This window comes from Pinus tabuliformis, chromosome 7 (genome assembly GCF_031772625.1).
Source record: "Pinus tabuliformis cultivar Carrire ecotype Pingquan chromosome 7, CPIR1, whole genome shotgun sequence".
Lineage (NCBI taxonomy): Eukaryota > Viridiplantae > Streptophyta > Pinopsida > Pinales > Pinaceae > Pinus > Pinus tabuliformis.
The window spans coordinates 1761159742-1761178798 of NC_142293.1; the positions used below are offsets into that span (position 1 = coordinate 1761159742).

General features: G+C 39.1%; 1 protein-coding gene across 1 annotated transcript in view; it reads left to right on the forward strand.

Moving 5' to 3' along the window:
- Positions 1–18692, forward strand: part of LOC149255392 (uncharacterized) — a 225397-nt gene extending 206705 nt beyond the window's left edge. Inside the window, exon 15 of the mRNA XM_089455023.1 lies at positions 18596–18692. Within this exon, the coding sequence (XP_089311149.1) occupies positions 18596–18598 (3 nt within the window). The 3' untranslated portion in view covers positions 18599–18692. The remainder of the gene's footprint in view (positions 1–18595) is intronic.
- The last annotated feature ends 365 nt before the right edge of the window (positions 18693–19057 follow it).

Sequence of the window (19057 nt, forward strand, 5' to 3'; positions counted from 1 at the left end):
CAAATGGGTCTCTAAAGATCCTAGAAAGATCCTCAGTAAAGACAGTGTTAGGGTGACAAAGAGCTTATGGAATAGAGGAAAGCACTAGCAAAGCTGTGGAGGCTGATATTAGGTCTATATATGTGAAAGTAAACTTCTCCACTAACCACCATCCACTTATAAAATGCTGTTATAAGTTAGGATTTCAAGAGTTTGCGAATTTACAACATGCAAAATCATATAATAGCCACATAATTAAAGGGGGCTGTTAAAGGGGAAAACAAATGGTTGAGGCTATTAAAGGGGGTAAACAAGGATAGTTGAATGGTGTGTTTTAAATGGCTGAAAATGCAGAAAACAACAAATAAGTCCTAAATGTCAGCCCTGTTGAAAAGTGTAACTAGGTTCGGTCTTCATAATGACGTGTAATTATGATTTTTATGTAATTGATGTAAAGAAGAAAAATAAAATGATTCTATTCTTGCTTCATGGGTTTCATGAGCAAGATATTTTATCTTTAGATGGCTCCCATTGAGTGCCTTTAGGATTTGTCATAAAAGTCATATAGAGTCAATGTCATGTATGAAGAACCCTTCTTGGGCATATTACGAATGTATATGAGTCTATAGAATTGTCATGAAGCCCTCCAAAGACAAGCACAAGTTCTCCTCTTCAAGTCGGGCTCAAGATGGAGTAGAAGACTCATGTCGGCTCACCTAATTAGAGACACCTCCCTTCATAAGGTCATGTTGGCTTATATTCATGGGCATACCAAAGACAAGCACAAGTTCTCCTCTTCAAGTCGGGTTCAAGATGGAGTAGAAGACTCATGTCGGCTCAGCTAATTAGAGACACCTCCCTTCATAAGGTCATGTTGGCTTATATTCATGGGCATACCACTATATATATGTGTGAAGGGTCTTCGCATAACCACACTCAAGAAGTTCGGATCTCTCTAAATTTGGGTGACAAAGTGCAGAGACAAGTTCGGGTAGATTACAAGAGGTAAGGCCGCTAAAGGAGCTCGGATAAGGATACAAGATTGCAGAGATAAGTTCAATGCTAGCTCACAGTCAAAGAGTTCGGGTTTACCTCTGAGATTCGGATAACAATTACAGAGATAAATTCGGTGTTATCACAGTTCAGAACTACCACAACGAGAAGAGTTTGAAGGTCTCACAATTCATTATTATTACTGTTTGATGCTACCACAGTGAGAAGTGTTTGGTGCCTGATAGCTTCAGTGCCATTATAGTTCTGTGTTACATAGTGAAAAAGTCTCTATACTACCACAAAGAAAGGGTCACGACTCACAGCTATTATGAGATCTCGAGATCTAGGTAGTATTACAGTAATAAAGATCTCAGTGCAATGATGAGTTGTTTTGATGATATTATAGAGATATAGTCTCAGTATTAAGAAGGTCGAAGTGGAAGAGGAATCGAGAAGAGGAAAAGAGAAGAAGACAGTCAAGAGAACTTTTGTCTTGGTCTTGGAGTGGCAACTAAGTCAAGGGTCTTGGTCTTGGTATTCGTCATTTGGAATCTCTATAAGAAGAATTTGTGCGGGTTTTCCTCTCAAAGAGTGAGGTTTTGTCCCTGGCTGATAGCCTACATTCTATGTCGCTTGTCTATTTATGCTCATGCATTGGTAGTTGTTTGATGAAGAAGAACACTAATAACTTAAGTAAAAGAAGGTCCTAATCTAAAGTTGTAAAAGACACTCACAAGCAGTTACTAATAGAAGAGAAATCACCTAATACTTGATGCCTTAGTTTGTCAACATGGTATCATAGCTAAGGTGACAGTTAAGGAAGGGCATCTTATCAAAGAGACACTCAAGGATCGAGTTTCAAGAAAGGCATCAAAGCATGTTGAAGGATATCAAAGTGTAGTCATAGAAGTATCAAACCCTAGATCGAAGAAGAAGTCTACACCAACAAAACTTTTTGATCCTCTAGTCATCATCAAAAGACCACAAAGACTCTCATCAAGTGGAAGGGATATACAAAGCAAGGTAGCCCAAAGTATAGACATCCAAGAGAAGCACTTCAAGAACAAATATCACATCATATTGGAGAAAGTCGAAACCCTAGAAGCATTTCTGGATTTGCACTCATTCACCACCAAAGAAGTCGAAGTATCTTGAAGCCTAGTTATCCAAAGAAGGCTAAAGGCATTGTCATCATCTTCAAAAGGCTATAAGGCAAGTTCCCTCTCATTGAAGCAAGGATCCCTCAGGATCATCCGAGAATCATCAAGACATCCTCATCAATCTCCATCAATAAAGGGAGCTAGATCAAAAGGCGTTGTCATCATAAAAGGGGCAATCTCCTTTTATTGAAGAAGGGATTTCATTTGGAAGAAGATCATCCAAAAGGGCACTAATACATCTTCATCAACCACCATCAAAGGGATCAAGTTGAAGATTTCATCTTCACTTGTCAAGTAAGTATCTTTTATTCTATAATCTAATCTAGTAAAATGACTTCGTTTTGCAAGGAGATCTATAAGTTGGTTGGGTCATTGAACTTCCTTGCATGGAAAAGGAGGATAGACATAGTCCTTGAAGAAAGTGAAGTCATTGATCATATCAATGGAAAAGTCTCCAAACCATTCGAAGGTCAAGCATTATCTGAATACATGGAAAGGGATCAAAGGGCTCAAGGGATTCTTATGAAATCAGTCAAAGGTCCCCTCATTCCCTATATAGCAGGATTGGAGACATCAAAAGAGATATATGATAAGCTGGCAGAACTATTCTCTGAAGATGCGATAAGAAAGGTCATATCACTTAGATCTTATCTACACAAATTGAAAGTATCAAAGGATGAAGGGATATCTTCATAAGATCTCAACCGCAAGATCTGGGAGAGATGATATTGGATAAGGAGATAATCCTCATTATTCTAAATGCACTAATTGAGGAACAAGGTAACAAATGTCTATGAGAATAAGAAAGCTATCCCATTCAACAACTTGTGGTTTCTATACAAGATAGAAGAAGACAGGTTGAGGGCAAAAAGTACTCAGACCTTTGTTGAAAGGAAAGAGGAACATAGCTAAGATTCAATGCTATGAGCGTTACAGGAAAGACTGTCCTAAGCTCAAGAAGGGAAATATCAAGAAAGATAGAGAAGAAGCCCATTTCACTGAAGAAATGGAGGAAGTTGAAAAGAAGAAATCCAAGGTAGAGGAAACATCACCATAGGAAACATGAAGGATGTCTGGAACAAAATCTATTATAGTCAACTATGAAGGGCATAGCTCTTGGTAACCTCATTAAAATCTCAAGTTACACTTATGGGAAAAAGGAAGAAGTCATCGAGGACCAATCTCATCGTACATCAGTCAAAAGGAAACATCTTCTGGATAGATATATGCAAGATCCTCAAGATTCTCTGATGGAATCCTCATCGGAAGGTTCACCGATCTAGAGAGGAAGCAAGTGTTTCATTAGGAACTCCAACTTGTGGAATTCATGGGATGATGGTATGATGACATAAGAGATGAAGCAGATCAAGGGGTTGAAGCTCTTTTCAATCAAGGAAGCTGTTGAAAGAAGCCTAGATGACCTAAAGGTAAATGAGGTATGTATGCTTGTATTAAATACTATAAAGTCATGTCGTATGGTTGTAGGTAACATGGATCACTGCTCTATCTTGAGAAGCATGATCAAAGGAAAGGAATCTCCTCCTATGAAAGGATGCAGGAAGGCATGGGTCACACTAGATGAAATCAACATAATATGTCCTCATATGGAATATGAGGTGATTGACAATAATTGGAAAGACTCTGATTGGAAGTTCTTGGGAATGTCATGTGTGAAAGCAAGGAAGGGATCGTAGACTATGTAACGATGGAAGAAGGCATTCAACATCCGAGAACTGAAAGATTCGATTATGATATCTCCCAGAAAGATATCAAGACTCTGACGGAAGTCTAGAAAAGATGGAGACCCTTGACAATATATATCTTTAGGAGATGTGTCAACATGTATGCATGATGTTGATGCCAACAAAAAGATGTCATTATGAAAGACCATCACAAAGGTAATTTTGATTTAAGTGTTCATTTCTTATTTTTGAACAAATATTTAGACGGGCTTATGCAGGATTGCTAAATGAAGAACTATGGATGTCTTCCCAGAGGAACATGTAGAAGGATGTAAGATCCTTCTAAAGAAGATAGTATGAATGAGGCAACATGACATGAAGTAAGGCCAGATGTAGACTGATGGATCGTTTTTTGATGAAAGGAATGATGACATGACTAACTCATGGATGAAAGTGATGGATGGTTTGTGCCCTATGAAAAAGTCCCAAAAGATGAAGACTCCGTGACAGTGAAATTCATGACATCGAAGGAAGGAGCTCTTCAAGCAGTTGGTTGTCTTCTCATCTCCACCTGATGAGCTGTTGTAGGTCCCTAATTAAGAGGGAGCCTGGAAGCAAGTTTCTTACTTAGAAGAAACTTGGAATTTCCTAAGCCAAGAGAGAGCTTAGGTACATTCCTTCTGTAGGAATGAGTGCATTCCTTTCTTGGAATAAATATGTCCTCTCTAATTGAGAGGGAGAGATAGACACATCATTCTGGTCTTCACATGGGAAGACAAAATGGAGGATTGGGTAATCATCTGGCATCCGATACTCTTTGAGGATTAGATAGGGCATCCTAGATGAGAGTAGTCATAGAGGACCGATATTCTTTGAGGACTGGGAATCCAAGATAAGAATAGTCTTGGTGGAACATACCCTGAGAACTCGGGTGGGGTATGTTCCAGGAGAGACAATGATAAGGGTGTCTATAACTCATTGGTCTCGCTAGCATTGAGCTTAGATCTTGTGAAGAGATAGACTTGTTAGTCAAGGCCTTGCTATGTGACAATGTTGGCTGATATGATGGTATATAGATGGGTTACCAATCCGATTCTTCTTATGAGAAATTCTTGAGATTGAGAATTACCAAGTACCATTATGAATACCTCCCTCGTTAAGAGGGAGTGTTGAAAAGTGTAACTAGGTTCGGTCTTCATAATGACGTGTAATTATGATTTTTATGTAATTGATGTAAAGAAGAAAAATAAAATGATTATATGCTTGCTTCATGGTTTCAATGAGCAAGAGATCTTATTTTTAGATGGATCCCATTGAAATCCTTTAGGATTTGTCATAAAAGTCATATAGAGTCAATGTCAAGTATGAAGAACCCTTCTTGGGCATATTACGAATGTATATGAGTATAGAATTGTCATGAAGCTATCCAAAGACAAGCACAAGTTCTCCTCTTCAAGTTGGCCTCAAGATGGAGTAGAAGACTCATGTTGGCTAACCTAATTAGAGACACATCCCTTTATATGGTCATGTCGACTTATATTCATGGGCAGACCACTATATATATGTGTGAAGGGTCTTCGCATAGCTATAGTCAAGAATTTCAGATCTCTTTGAATTCGGGTGACAAAGTGCAAAGACAAGTTCGAGTAGATTGCAAGAGGTAAGATCGTTGAAGGAGCTTGGATAAGGATACAAGATTGCAGAGATAAGTTTGGTGTTATCTCATAGTCAAAGAGTTTGGGTTTACCTTTGAGATTTGGATAACAATTATAGTGACAAATTCGGTGTTACCACAGTTCGGAGCTACCACAACGAGAAGAGTTTGAAGGTCTCACAATTCGGTATCATTACAGTTTGATGCTACCACAATGAGAAGGGTTTGGTGCCTCACAGTTTTGGTGCCATTATAGTTCAGTGTTACATAGTGAGAAAGTCTCTATACTACCACAGAGAAAGGGTCACAACTATTATGAGGTCTCGAGATCTAGGTAGTATTATAGTAATAAAGATCTCAATGCAGTGATGAGTTTTTTCGATGATACTACAAAGATATAGTCTTAGAATTAAGAAGGTTGAAGTGGAAGAGGAATTGTGAAGAGGAAAAGAGCATAATACAGTCAAGAGAACTTGTGTCTTGGTCTTGGAGTGGCAACTAGGTTAAGGGTTTTGGTCTTGGTATTCGTCAATTGGAATCTCTACAATAATAATTTGTGTGGGTTTGCCTCTCAAAGAGTGAGAGGTTTTGTCCTTAGATGATAGCCTACATTCTTTGTCTCTTGTCTATTTATGTTCATGCATTGGTAGTTGTTTGTTATGAATATAATTCATAACAAATAAAATAAATATAAATAATGTAAATAATGAAAATCAAAATAATGATTAGGTTCAATAGTTAATTAGTTAAGTGAAAAAGGCATGTCTAAAAGACATGCTCAATCGTGAAAGGGCACTTTCCTAGTATATATGCGGGTCCTCATTGTAACATTCTACATCACTTGTACATTTTTATATTTTAATAAATTATTATTTCAAAATACCTCTTGTGTATTTTTATATTAAAGCCAACGAGCTATAAGTTTTGGTGCTTCAGTGGTATCAGAGCCATGCCGCACAATATAACCATGTGAGTCTTAGAACGTTGTTTACCGCACAATATGCCATTACATTCACGTCCTGAATTCATGGATACCATCTGGAATTTCCTTAATTGCAGTAACTGGAATTTAATCTCCTATCTACTAGAGATTATTTGTCTTCAGAATTTAATTACGACAAATAAAGATTAAATCACTACTGTAATTTTCACAAATAAATACAGGAACTGAGAAATAATGTGTTAATTTTTCGGGCTAGATTGTTTTCTGCTATAGATAATTTCATTTTCAAACTTTTTCAAAAATTTCATGTAACATTCAACCCATAAACATCATATCATCATTAGCAATTATGTAGATAAAACCAGTGTTGAAAATATCGGTATCGGCAAAATATCAGCGAGGGTCCAGAACATATCTTATCGGCAATATCGGCGAAAATATCGGCAAATATCGGCAAGCATAAAAAATAAATTTTTCAAATTTTTAAATATAGCTGATATTTTGCCGATATTTTCCGATATTTGCCGATATTTTGAAAATATCGCGATATTATCAAAACAGAAAATATCGCGATATTTTCTCGGCGATATATCGTTTTGCCGAAAATATCGCGATATTTTCGAATATCGCCGATATTATCAACAGTGGATAAAACAATAACATCAATAATGCAGTGGAACAATAAAGAACAATCGAAGAAAAGCATTCACAATAGAGACACCAGGATTTAGGTCAAAGACAAGGGGGAAAACCCAACCATATTCTTCTTTAGATATTCATCAAATGTTCAGCTGAGATACAAAGTACAAATATCATGAGACATTATCATCAATCACTGTTAAAATTGGAAACTAGGTCCAAACTCCATAGGGGTCATATTATTTATGGCAGTTGATATTTTTATTGGATCCCTCTCATTGAGAGGTGTAGGATTGATCTAAAGATCATCCAATTCCGATAAGTATTTATGAAGTTACGAATTTGTTTATGTTATGGACAAATTGTTAAGTCGACCAACAACTTATGTAGACTTAGAAGCCCAACAGTCATGTCTATTCAACCTTTATGTTTTAGTATAAATAGAAGAGGACTTCACGTCATTTCTACACACACTTGGATCTCTTCCTTTCACTACTTGTCTTTGGGTTTTAGTAGGAGGACTAGGGAAAAGTCGGAAAAGCCGGAATTGCCGGAAAAGTTGGAAAAGCCGGAAAAGCAGGAACTGCCGGAATAGTCGGAAAAGCCGGAACTGCCGGAAAAGCCAGAATAGCTGGAAAAGACGGAAAAGCCAGAATAGCTGGAAAAGATGGAAAAGTTGGAAAGCCGGAAAAGCCAGAACTGCCGAAAAAGCCAGAATTGCCAGAAAAGCCGGAAAAGTTGGAAAAGCCGGAAATACCGGAAAAGCTAGAAAAGCCGGAAAAGCCGGAAAAGCCGGAACTGTTGGAAACGCCGGAACTACCGGGAACTGTCGAAACAGCTGGAGCATCTGTATTCGAAGGAAGGCAACATGATGTATGAGATCATGGGCAGCATAATAAGCAGCATGATGATATGAGCATGGGTAGCATAATGATGCATGATGATATGAGTATGGGCAACATGATGTATGAGATCATGAGCAGCATAATAAGTAGCATGATGATATGAGCATGGGCAGCATAATGATGCATGATGATATGAGCATGGGCAGCATAATGATGAATGAGATCATGAGCATGGGTAGCTTGATGATGAATAAGACCATGGAAGATGCAGCATGATGAGCATCATGAAGATGAGAGTAGTTCAGTCATCAAGGTTCAACACCTGTGACAGTACAACAAGGTGTCACACAGTAATGTGCAGCAAATAGACGAGATGCAACACTATGATAGGTGAACGAGTCACCTTAGAGAATCAGTTGAAGCAATATGTCTTCAACTGATCTCATGCCGATATCAAAAGTCAAAGTGATTGACTTCTATTGTAAATGTACTATCTCTCTCACTTTCTCTGCTGAACTTTGAAGAACATAAAGGAAGAATTGATCAAGGGTTTTCCCACATTGTGGGGTTTGTCCCTGGCTAGCGCCACATCTTGTGTCCTCTTGTCTTGGCTTGTCTTCTGCAATTTATATTTATGTTCTATCTGCAGTTTACTTTATGCTGATGTGATTGCTAATGTGGAAAAGAAATTGAAATAAATTGCTCTAGCATAGAACATACCTAAAATTAACATGGTATCAGAGCTGAGGTGGAGACAATGTCCAAGCAAGAGTGAAAGAGCAATCACCAAAGACAATAGGGACAAGACAAAAGGATCAATGAGTTCCACATCTCTCTTCTAAGTTCGCTAAGGGTGAAGTGGAAGCAGAGAATATTATCAGAAGGGCACAGCAAAAGATCACTTCATTGGGAAGTTCAAATCTAAGGGTGGAAGGAAAGACAGATGCCTTGGTTGCAATAAGTTCGGCCATCATGCAAAGGAGTGTCGGAATAGCAGAGACACATCTCTTGATGAAGATAACAATCATTCCAGGGACATCTTCAATGATCAGAGGAATGATAAGTAATGCAGGTCATCAAGGAAATGGTCAACTCTTCAAAGAAAGCAAGGAACCCTAGAATCTCTTTTATGTACCTGATCGCAAGAAGAACCTGGTGTCCATCTCGGAAATGGAAGTTTAAGGTTTCAAGGTGACACTCATCGATGGAAAGGTACGTGTGTTCGAAAATAGATTTTTCAAAGATGTTTTAGAGTTCAGGGTTGTATCAGGGTTGTATCAAGTCCACTGGGGACCATGTCCATTGACTTAGCACCGGAGGTCTGTGAGTCAAATGGTGACCGGGATGCCTGAATTCAAAAGGAGCATGAAGGTACATGTCTGAGATGTACCGAAGGAAAATCTTACAAGGGAACCATTCCCCTCATGTAGTAGGTTCACAAGTTTGGAACAACTCGTGGAGTTTGAGATTCATGAATGGGAATCTCATGTATACAGGTGGAAGAAAGCCCTCTATGGCTTGAAGCAAAACACCTTGGGCGTAGTATGAGAGGATTGATAGCTGTTTGATGAAGTTGAGATTCACTAGGAGTGAAACCGATCCAAACCATTACCCGAAGGTTGTGGATGATAGACCTCTCATATTGGCACCTCATAAGGACGACCTATTTCTGACAGGTGCGGACCCTCTCATTTGCAGAAGTAAGAGGGTGTTGGATTCCGAATGTGGAATGATTAACTGCAAGCCTGTGGCTACCTCGAGGATATTAGCTTTTAGAAGTTATATGGTAGTGATGTCAGACCAGATTTGGGAAATGCCTCTGAGTTTCATAAACTCAATCACGTTGATGTTCTTGGTGAACTCTGGACATATGTTTTGTAGTTAGCATGGTGAGCTCATATTTGGTTGAGCCTCACTAGATTGGTGCCAAGAATCCTCTGAGATATCTTTGGGGCACAATCTCTCATGGATTGAGATACACTGCCAGAAATATGAAAACTGCATGATTATTCGAATGCTGACTGGGCTCACAGTGTGGAGGATCACTAGAGCACCTCTTAGTGCTGGTTCTCTTTGGATTCTGCTTCGATATCATGGATGAGCAGGAAGCAGAAATCGGTTGTTATAAGTATCGCCAAGACTGGATTCATAACTACGAGTATGACCTCGTATGAAGTTGCCTAGTTGTGGAAACTCTTTAGTGAGTACACATGATGAATACCACTGTGATTCTCTGTGACAACCAGAGGTTGGATTCGATTATTGAGGAATCTTGTATTCAATGATTGCTCCAGTAGATAGACATCAGATACTTCCTTATCTGGGATATGGTAAGTCGATGAGCAAGGAGGCTCCATTGCACTGAGATGATGTACAGGTCGCTACACTTTGTCAGAGCCTCGGGGAAAGATCAAATTTGTGATTTTCCCGAACGACTTGGAGTCGTTGAGAGACCCTTGTAAAAGGGTCCTGGACTCCTGCATGTTGCATACATTGAGTTCTGGGAGCTATGGGGGCTTGCGGTTCTTACTGGAGCAACATACGACTACAGGGTGACTCACCCTCCCCTGGTGGTGCACTCTGGGACAGGATGATTTGCTCTCCTGTGGACAGAGTGATTCGCTCTCCTGTGGACAAGATGATTCGCTCTCTTGTGGGACAAGATGATTTGCTCTCTTGTGGGACAGGATGATTTGCTCTCCTGTGGATAGGATGATTCGCTCTCCCGTGAACAAGATGATTCACTCTCTTGTGGGACAAGATGATTCACTCTCTTGTGGGACAGGATGATTCGCTCTCCTGTGTAGCAGGATGATTAATTCTCCTGTGAGGTCTGGATGATGTATTCTCCATGACGATTGTGTAGCAAGATGATTAATTCTCCTGTGAGGTCTGGATGATGTGTTCTCCATGACGATTGTGTAGCAGGATGATTAATTCTCCTGTGTGGTCTGGATGATGTGTTCTCCTTGATGATTGTGTAGCAGGATGATTAATTCTCCTGTGAGGTCTGGATGATGTGTTCTCCATGACGATTGTGTAGCAGGATTAATTCTCCTGTGAGGTCTGGATGATGTGTTCTCCATGACAATTGTGTAGCAGGATGATTAATTCTCCTGTGAGGTCTAGATGATGTGTTCTCCATGCCGATTGTGTCGCAGGATGATTAATTCTCCTGTGAGGCCTGGATGATGTGTTCACCATGGTGATTGTGTAGCAGGATGGTTAGTTCTCTTGTGAGGACATGATTGATTAAGTTCTCCTGTCGGGGCATCCTACCTGTGCAGTCTGGGACTCATGGGAAGTACCTCTCATCTGATCAATGAGTAGGGAAATGAGGATAGGGACCATAGTAGTACCGATGGACGCATCGTTGTATCTACCGTACTTCCTATGCTAGGATGACCTTCATTGATCTGGGATCAATGATATTGGTCTGGGACTAGTGGTAGGAGTTGTACCAACTATGACACTGACTTTGGGTCGGTTGAGGACTGGTCTAGGACTAGTGGTACATACTCTGAGACTGACTTCGAGTCAGTAGAGTACTAGTCTGGGACCAATGGTAGGAGTTGTACCTACTATGACACTGACTTCGGGTCGGTTGAGGACTGGTCTGGGACCAGTGGTACACACTCTGAGACTGACTTCGGGTCAGTGGAGAATGGTATGACACATTCTCGATCAATTCTTCTTCTTCATGGTTCAACAGAGCTAAGTTGAGTAGAGTGGAGCCAACAGAGCTGAGCAGAGCCAGCAGAGTAGAGTAGAGCCAGCAGAGCAGAGCAGAGCCAGTAGAGCAGAGCAGAGCCAACAGAGCAGAGCAGAGCCAGCAGAGCAGAGCAGAGCCAACAGAGCTGAGCAGAGCAGTGCAGGGCACTGATGGCAGAGATAGTACAGTTGGACATATGGATCAACGGATGGAGTTCTCCCTAGTTGAGAGGGAGTGTTAAAATTGGAAACTAGGGCCAAACTCCTTGTGGGTCATATTATTTATGGCAGCTGATATTTTTATTGGATACCTCTCATTGAGAGGTGTAGGATTGATCTAAAGATCATCCAATTTCGATAAATATTTATGAAGTTATGAATTTATTTATGTTATGGACAAATTGTTAAGACGGCCAACAACTTATGTAGGCTCAGAAGCCCAACAATCATGTCTATTCAGCCGCGTTTTAGTATAAATAGAAGAGGACGTCAAGTCATTTCTACGCACATTTGGATCTCTTCCTCTCTCTACTTGTCTTTGGGTTTTAGTAGGAGGAGAGATCCTAAGGAAAAGCCGGAAAAGCCGGAAAAGCCGGAATTGCTGGAACTGTCGGAAAAGCCGGAATAGTCGGAAAAGCCGAAAAAGTTGGAACTGCTAGAAAAGCCAGAATAGCTGGAAAAGCCGGAAAAGCTAGAACTGCCAGAAAAGCCAGAAAAGCCGAAACTGCTGGAAAAGATGGAACTGCCGGAAAAGCTAGAAAAGCCGGAAATACCGGAAAAGCCGGAAATGTTGGAACTGTTGGAACTGCCGGAAAAACCGGAACTGTTGGAAAAGCTGGAACTACCGGGAACTGCTGAAACAACCAGAGCATTTGTCTCCGAAGGAAGGTAGCATGATGTATGAGATCATGGGCAACATAATAAGCATCATGATGATATGAGCATGGGCAGCATAATGATGCATGATGATATGAGTATGGGCAGCATGATGTATGAGATCATGGGCAGCATAATAAGCAGCATGATGATATGAGCATGAGCAGCATAATGATGCAAGATGATATGAGCATGGGCAGCATAATGATGCAGGATGATATGAGCATGGGCAGCATAATGATGAATGAGATCATGAGCATGGGTAGCTTGATGATGAATAAGACCATGGAAGATGCAGCATGATGAGCAGCATGAAGATGAGAGCAGCTCGGTCATCAAGGTTCAACACATGTGACAGTACAGGAAGGTGTCACACGGTAATGTGCAGCAAATAGACAAGTTGCAACACTATGATAGGTGAACGAGTCACCTTAGAGAATCAGTTGAAGCAATATGTCTTCAACTGATCTCATGCCGATATCAAAAGTCAAAGTGATTGACTTCTATTGTAAATGTACTATCTCTCTCACTTTCTCTGCTAAGCTTTGATGAACATAAAGGAAGAATTGATCAAGGGTTTCCCCACATTGTGGGCTTTGTCCTTGGCTAGCGCCACATCTTGTGTCCTTTTGTCTTGGCTTGTCTTCTGCGATTTATATTTATGTTCTATATGCAGTTTACTTTATGCTGATGTGATTGCTAGTGTGGAAAAGAAATTGAAATAAATTGCTCTAGCATAGAACATACCTAAAATTAACAATTACATTAGGCCAACTATGGCCAGTCCAACAACAGACCATATCATACTACCATAAGAGCTTGGTATACAACACTGTCATTGTTGCTGTCATAGAGGTTCTGCCATCATTGTCATATCGTCGTTATGGAGACTAATCATACATCACTGTCATGACAAGTCATACATCACTGTCATGTCAAGTCATACAACACTGCATTGTCATACTATGCCATGTATATCATTGTCATATAAGCTTCCATACGTCCCTGTCCATATACTGCCACTGTCATACTATGCCATGTATATCACTGTTATATGAGTTACCATACATCCTTATCCATACACTGCCATTGTCATACCATGCCATGTATATCATTGTCATATGAAGGGTTATTGTCATATTAAGGTTTACTACCATGCTTTAAAATCATTGCCATACATTAATTGTCATATATTATTAGGTCTCTGCCAAAAAAGGTTATTTCTATATCAAAGGTTACTTTGTCATCACAAGTATCATTACCAACATATATTAGTGTCCATCATTGTACTGAAATAGTTTCCAGAGTTGTTGTCCAAACAACATAAGAATCACTGCCTAAACATTGTAGCAAGAGCCGCATATAATCATGAATAGATCTTTGATATTGCAAGGTACATTAGCAAGCCACAAAGATAGCGAGTCACCATAATGCAAGCCATTGTAAAGTAATAGTCACAAAGATAGCAGGCTAATGTAATATGATCGAGCCACAAAGATAGCGAGTCACCATAAAACAAGCCACTATAAAGTGAATCCACAGAGATAACCTATACGGGCCACTGTAAATCGAATCCACAAAGATGACATATACGAGGCTCTGTAAAGTGAATCCACAAAGATGATATATATGTGTCACTGTAAAGTGAATCCACAGAGATGACATATATGAGCCACTTGTAAAGTGAATCTACAAAGATGACATATACGAGTCACTGTGCATACTACAAGCCACAGAGAATTGATGAGCGAGCCTTTGAGATATTATAAGAGCCATAGAGCAATGCGAACCGTAAGAAACAAGCCACTGTAATGTAGATGCAAGCCATAGGAAACGAGCCACATCAGAGATATGTAATACGAGCTGCCACAAAGAATGCAAACCATAAATAATAGAATTGAGCCACAAAGAATTAATGCAAGCCACAAGAAACCTATATGAATCATAGAGAGACTTTACCATCGTGATTAACAGAGGAAGATTAATGCCTATATATAGTTGTTCCTTTAAGCGAAGGAACACGTCCCTTAGGGCAGGCTGACTTGAGGCCGACTTGTGAATTAGGAAGGAAAACTCATATTCAAATTCGTTCACAATAATAATAAATATATATTTCCTTAATGATAACTGGCCCATTTTGTGCCATATTAATGGTATTTCTTTAATCAATTTGAATACTCCTTTGACCAATATAAATTCTCTTTGGGGCACGATGGGATTTCCTTGGGGTAGTTGGGTTCCTATGGAGAAATACGTCCCATAACTGCCCCAATTTTTAGAAAATAATTGACATTGGTCTTATTGGACAAATTGTCCCTGAAAAAATCTAGTGTGGGGAAAACAAATTCTGTAGATCAACTTGCCTCTCACTGGAAAAGCTCTAGCATACAATATCTCCACTGGCAAAATTGATCGGTAAACCCAAGTTTCCTACTGCAAAATAAATCAGCCTCCTTAGTGGAATTCGCACTCCCTTCCTACTACACGCACTGGCTAAACTGAAAATGCATATGGCTCTATCTAGAACTCGCATTGCCTCTGGAAATTAGTTCTGACAATGATCTCTACCTCCTGCAATTCTACTGAGCAACTTGCACCTCCTCTAACATCTATCTCTGGCAACTGGAAATCGATTTGCTGCCCATCTTTGTGCACTGGGTAAATTACACTACCTAGTACGACCTCACAAAAAAATAATTTGGCCTCTCTTCCTCTCCTGGAATGTTGGAATCTTTGTGGAGAGTTTCTCCAAAATTCCCTTCCCAATCTCTTTGCTGAAACCCAGCTGCTGGTGTCTCCCTTTGCGCCCTTGCTATCATTGCAAATCGCTATCTCTGGGTGATTTCCAATGCCCCATTGACTTTCTCTTATAATCTCTCGTTGAGCAACTAGCCACCATAATCTAATCTCAATTGATGGCTAAGATCATCTTGACTCCATCAAATGACTTTTTTGGAAGTCTTTAGAGAAAAGTCGATTTACCTCAATTAATCTAATTTAATTAACTAGTTTTCTTAAGTTAGACTTAGGAAACAAATTAATAATTGGCTAATTAATCTAATTAAGGCATTTTCCTTAGAAACCTTTTCCGGGTCTTGGAGATAATTATCCTCATGTGTTCCTTAGCCTCATAGACACCATAGAGACTAGAACACTTGTCCGTTGCTACCAAAATTAACACTCTCAAAGTTTCTCAAGTGATCACCACCCTCATCTAGGTTTTGGAAAAATCCAACACCCATCAAATAGATACAAGGCTAGCCTAGGGGCATCCTGGGTCCTCCAGGATGCATCATGAATCCTTCCAATGACCTAACTTATTGGCTCAACATTTCATCATCTAGAGGTGGGAAAGGGGCCATAGATCCATTTGAAGGCTTCTCAATGGCCAACACTCATCTCTTGAGGGGGGGTGTTGCAAGGTTGAGGTTGCAAGATCATAAGTGCTCTCAGGCAGGGCTAAACATCCTCTTGATTGTGTTGTAGAAGGGCCAAGCCATCCCTCAAGGGATATGTAATGCATCTGGGAGAAACCACCTGAAACATACTCTCAAGATCAAGTGAGATCAACATCATTAGGTAAAGAAACCATTAAAGTATCACAATGGGCCATATCAATGCTAGGGGCACAAAAATACTTCACACAAGCCTTGCCTTCAAATGTCTTTCTAGCTGATAATTTTTAAGGAAGTTACTACACTGTGTTAGGGATGATTATGCAATTAGCCCTATCAGGTGCTTTCAGCTCCAAGGGTAACGACAATTCCTAGTTAGGTTGATCAATCGATAGGTGCATGTGATAATGTCTACATGGAATGTGAAAGACTTCAAGGAAGATGCCACTGCCTTGGTGCTAGCTGAAAGTGGTCGAACATCTTGAGGGTAATGATGATAATATGAAGCAATCACGGAGGCTCGAGATACCCCTTTCGTCAGCCTATATTTACTGCCCCTTTATGCGCCTTTTTATTTCAATGATCTTTCTTTTGTTTCTTGCAATGGCTTGGCTGACCAACTTGCTTGATGTTTTTTCAATACCCATTAAAGATGTAGCGGTTTATTGCTCATCGGAGTTGGGATCCAACTGAAGTAGGAAAGAATTAGCATTATGACGCTAAGATAGAGAAAATGCTTTCCATGGAAAAGTATTTTGATTGAAATGATGGGTACAAGACGAATAGGGTAGTTGATGAATCACTTGAGATGTCATTGACATTGACTTAGGATCGGAATCTAATCCCCAATTAATTAAAATAGTTAAGGGAACCTCCACACAAGAAAGAGTTGAGCTCACCTTGATAGGGTTTGATATCCAGTTTTGCTTGCATTTTGAATATGGACTGGGGAGATGTGATGAGGAAATTTGGTCTCTTTTTTTCTAGCTCTTATTTCTCTTTAGATATCTTGTTAGATCAGGCATCCAAGTTAAAGCTATCAGACTCCCTGAAAGGTACAAGCTTGCTCTTTATAACTACCACACTTATCACCAAGTTGCTAGAGGTGACAGAAAGTTGTTTTTCTAGCTTTGAATCTCTCCTCAGATTCATCCCTTGGACTGCTTTTGTACTCATCCACAATGGCTAAGGTTTGAGTCTTCTTCTTTAAGCCAATTTTTAGATCCTGCAATATACCAATATGATTTGTAAACTGTTGTGGATGTTCAAGTGGAACAATTTGTCACAATAGATCTTACAAGTTTTTGCAAAATCCTGTGAGGTTGTCAGTAATGATGCAACATTTACTTATTATTATAATTTGATATTACAATCTTAGCACTCAAGTCACCAAAATAGGAGCTACCTTAAAATGGGCCAGCAAGTCCATTGTTCCATTCTTTCCACTTGGAAAGCACCCAAACATATGAAAAGTTATATAGTGATCCATTTCAATTTAGTTTGGAATGGACTGGTCTAGTGCATAGGATAGTTCAGGGTTTTCAATGGGTGAATCCGTTTGGATTGGTTGATTTCTCTTTAGTCTGGTTCAGTCAATTCTAATAACACTATACCTAGGATTAATTGATCAAGTACTTCAAGGAGCTATTTTCATTGGGTTTTATCAATTACTTCAAGGAGAAAGAATTTTGAAGAGGGATGACATGTAATGAACATAAATTAGATTATTAGCTATAATAGCTATTATGACCTAAGTGTTGCATCTGTTAGCATGGATGTGTCTATTGGGCACTACATAGGCAATCTTCTTGACTGCCTTCCAATCATCATTATATCATTCATTCTTATTAAACATTATTCTGACCTTTGGACATTATATTTATGGACTTTGTTTGCCTTTTAATGTGAGGGTTCAGTGAATGAACTCTTTGGTTCTTTATAGGATTAGGTCCTGTACCTCATCCTCTTGCACCCTTTGAGCTAGGAATTGCCATATTGTAAGATTGAAATCTAGAAGGAGAATACACTACTCAATGAGTCAATGGTGCCAATTGATTAAAACCAATACTGTCCAATGGTGCCAACAGATTTTAAATATCCAGTGGTAGTAGCAGTTGAAGCCACTTATGGAAAAGAAAGCAAATTTCAGATTCTTGGACTTGGTCGAGTCAGTCTAATGAGTGTGACTTCAAATGAGCTATGTATGCATTAGATTAGTATGATAATTATTTTACTCTAAAGGCCATTTATAGCCTTGATCTATATGTATGTACTTTCAGAATACTAATTTTATGTATATTAGAACTTTTATCTTGATGAATTTTTGCTATTTGCACCCTTACATGCTGTTGGGTCTAAAATCAACTCCAACTCGAAAAGACAAACAATATACCACATTCTCTGATCAAGTGGTTAGCTGAAGACTGATCTAGTATCTATATTTGTTGTATGCATACTACTACTATTGTTTTTTCTTGATCTGTGAATTTCATTTTGTTGTTATTATTTGCAGAGAAAGATTTAGGTTTCCTTCCTAACTTTGGGTTTTTCTTTTAGTTCTATGACTCTCTTAACACTTTTATAATGAGAATATCACTTTGAATTCTTAATGCTCAAGTCATGCTTCAATCATGTCTTCTATTTTTCTAGAATTAGCTTTTAAAATTAGTCACTATATATTTTCTTTTGGTGGTGGACGTTGGGACATTTTTTCAACAGTAGATGCCACACGACAAGTTGGAAAGAGTTGTACAAATAGTTAAAGAGGCAGAGACCATGTTAGTTGGATCTAGCTCTCGTTACACAAGAGACACTACAGGGCGTTTGCAATGGATGTTTGAAGATTCAGATGAAGAGGTGAGCATTTATGTAGTTAGTAGCTATGTTTGTTTTTGGCCCCGGTTCATTGCATCACATGACTTAAATTGTTGGTTAGTGTGGAAATATGCATGCTTGGTAGTGGATATTTTGTTTTGCTATTGTCATGGGTCAATTGTATTTATTTATTTATATTCTAGTATTCACAATGAAAGGTGCTTTATTATAATTAATTTTCCTAGTAGTTTTTGTTTAATAACAAGAAAAATAAATGATCCTGTAGTATTTTGTTCTTTACTTCCTATGAATTAATGTTTCTTATTACTATCGATATATGGTCAAGGATTTTTGTTTTCCTTTGAT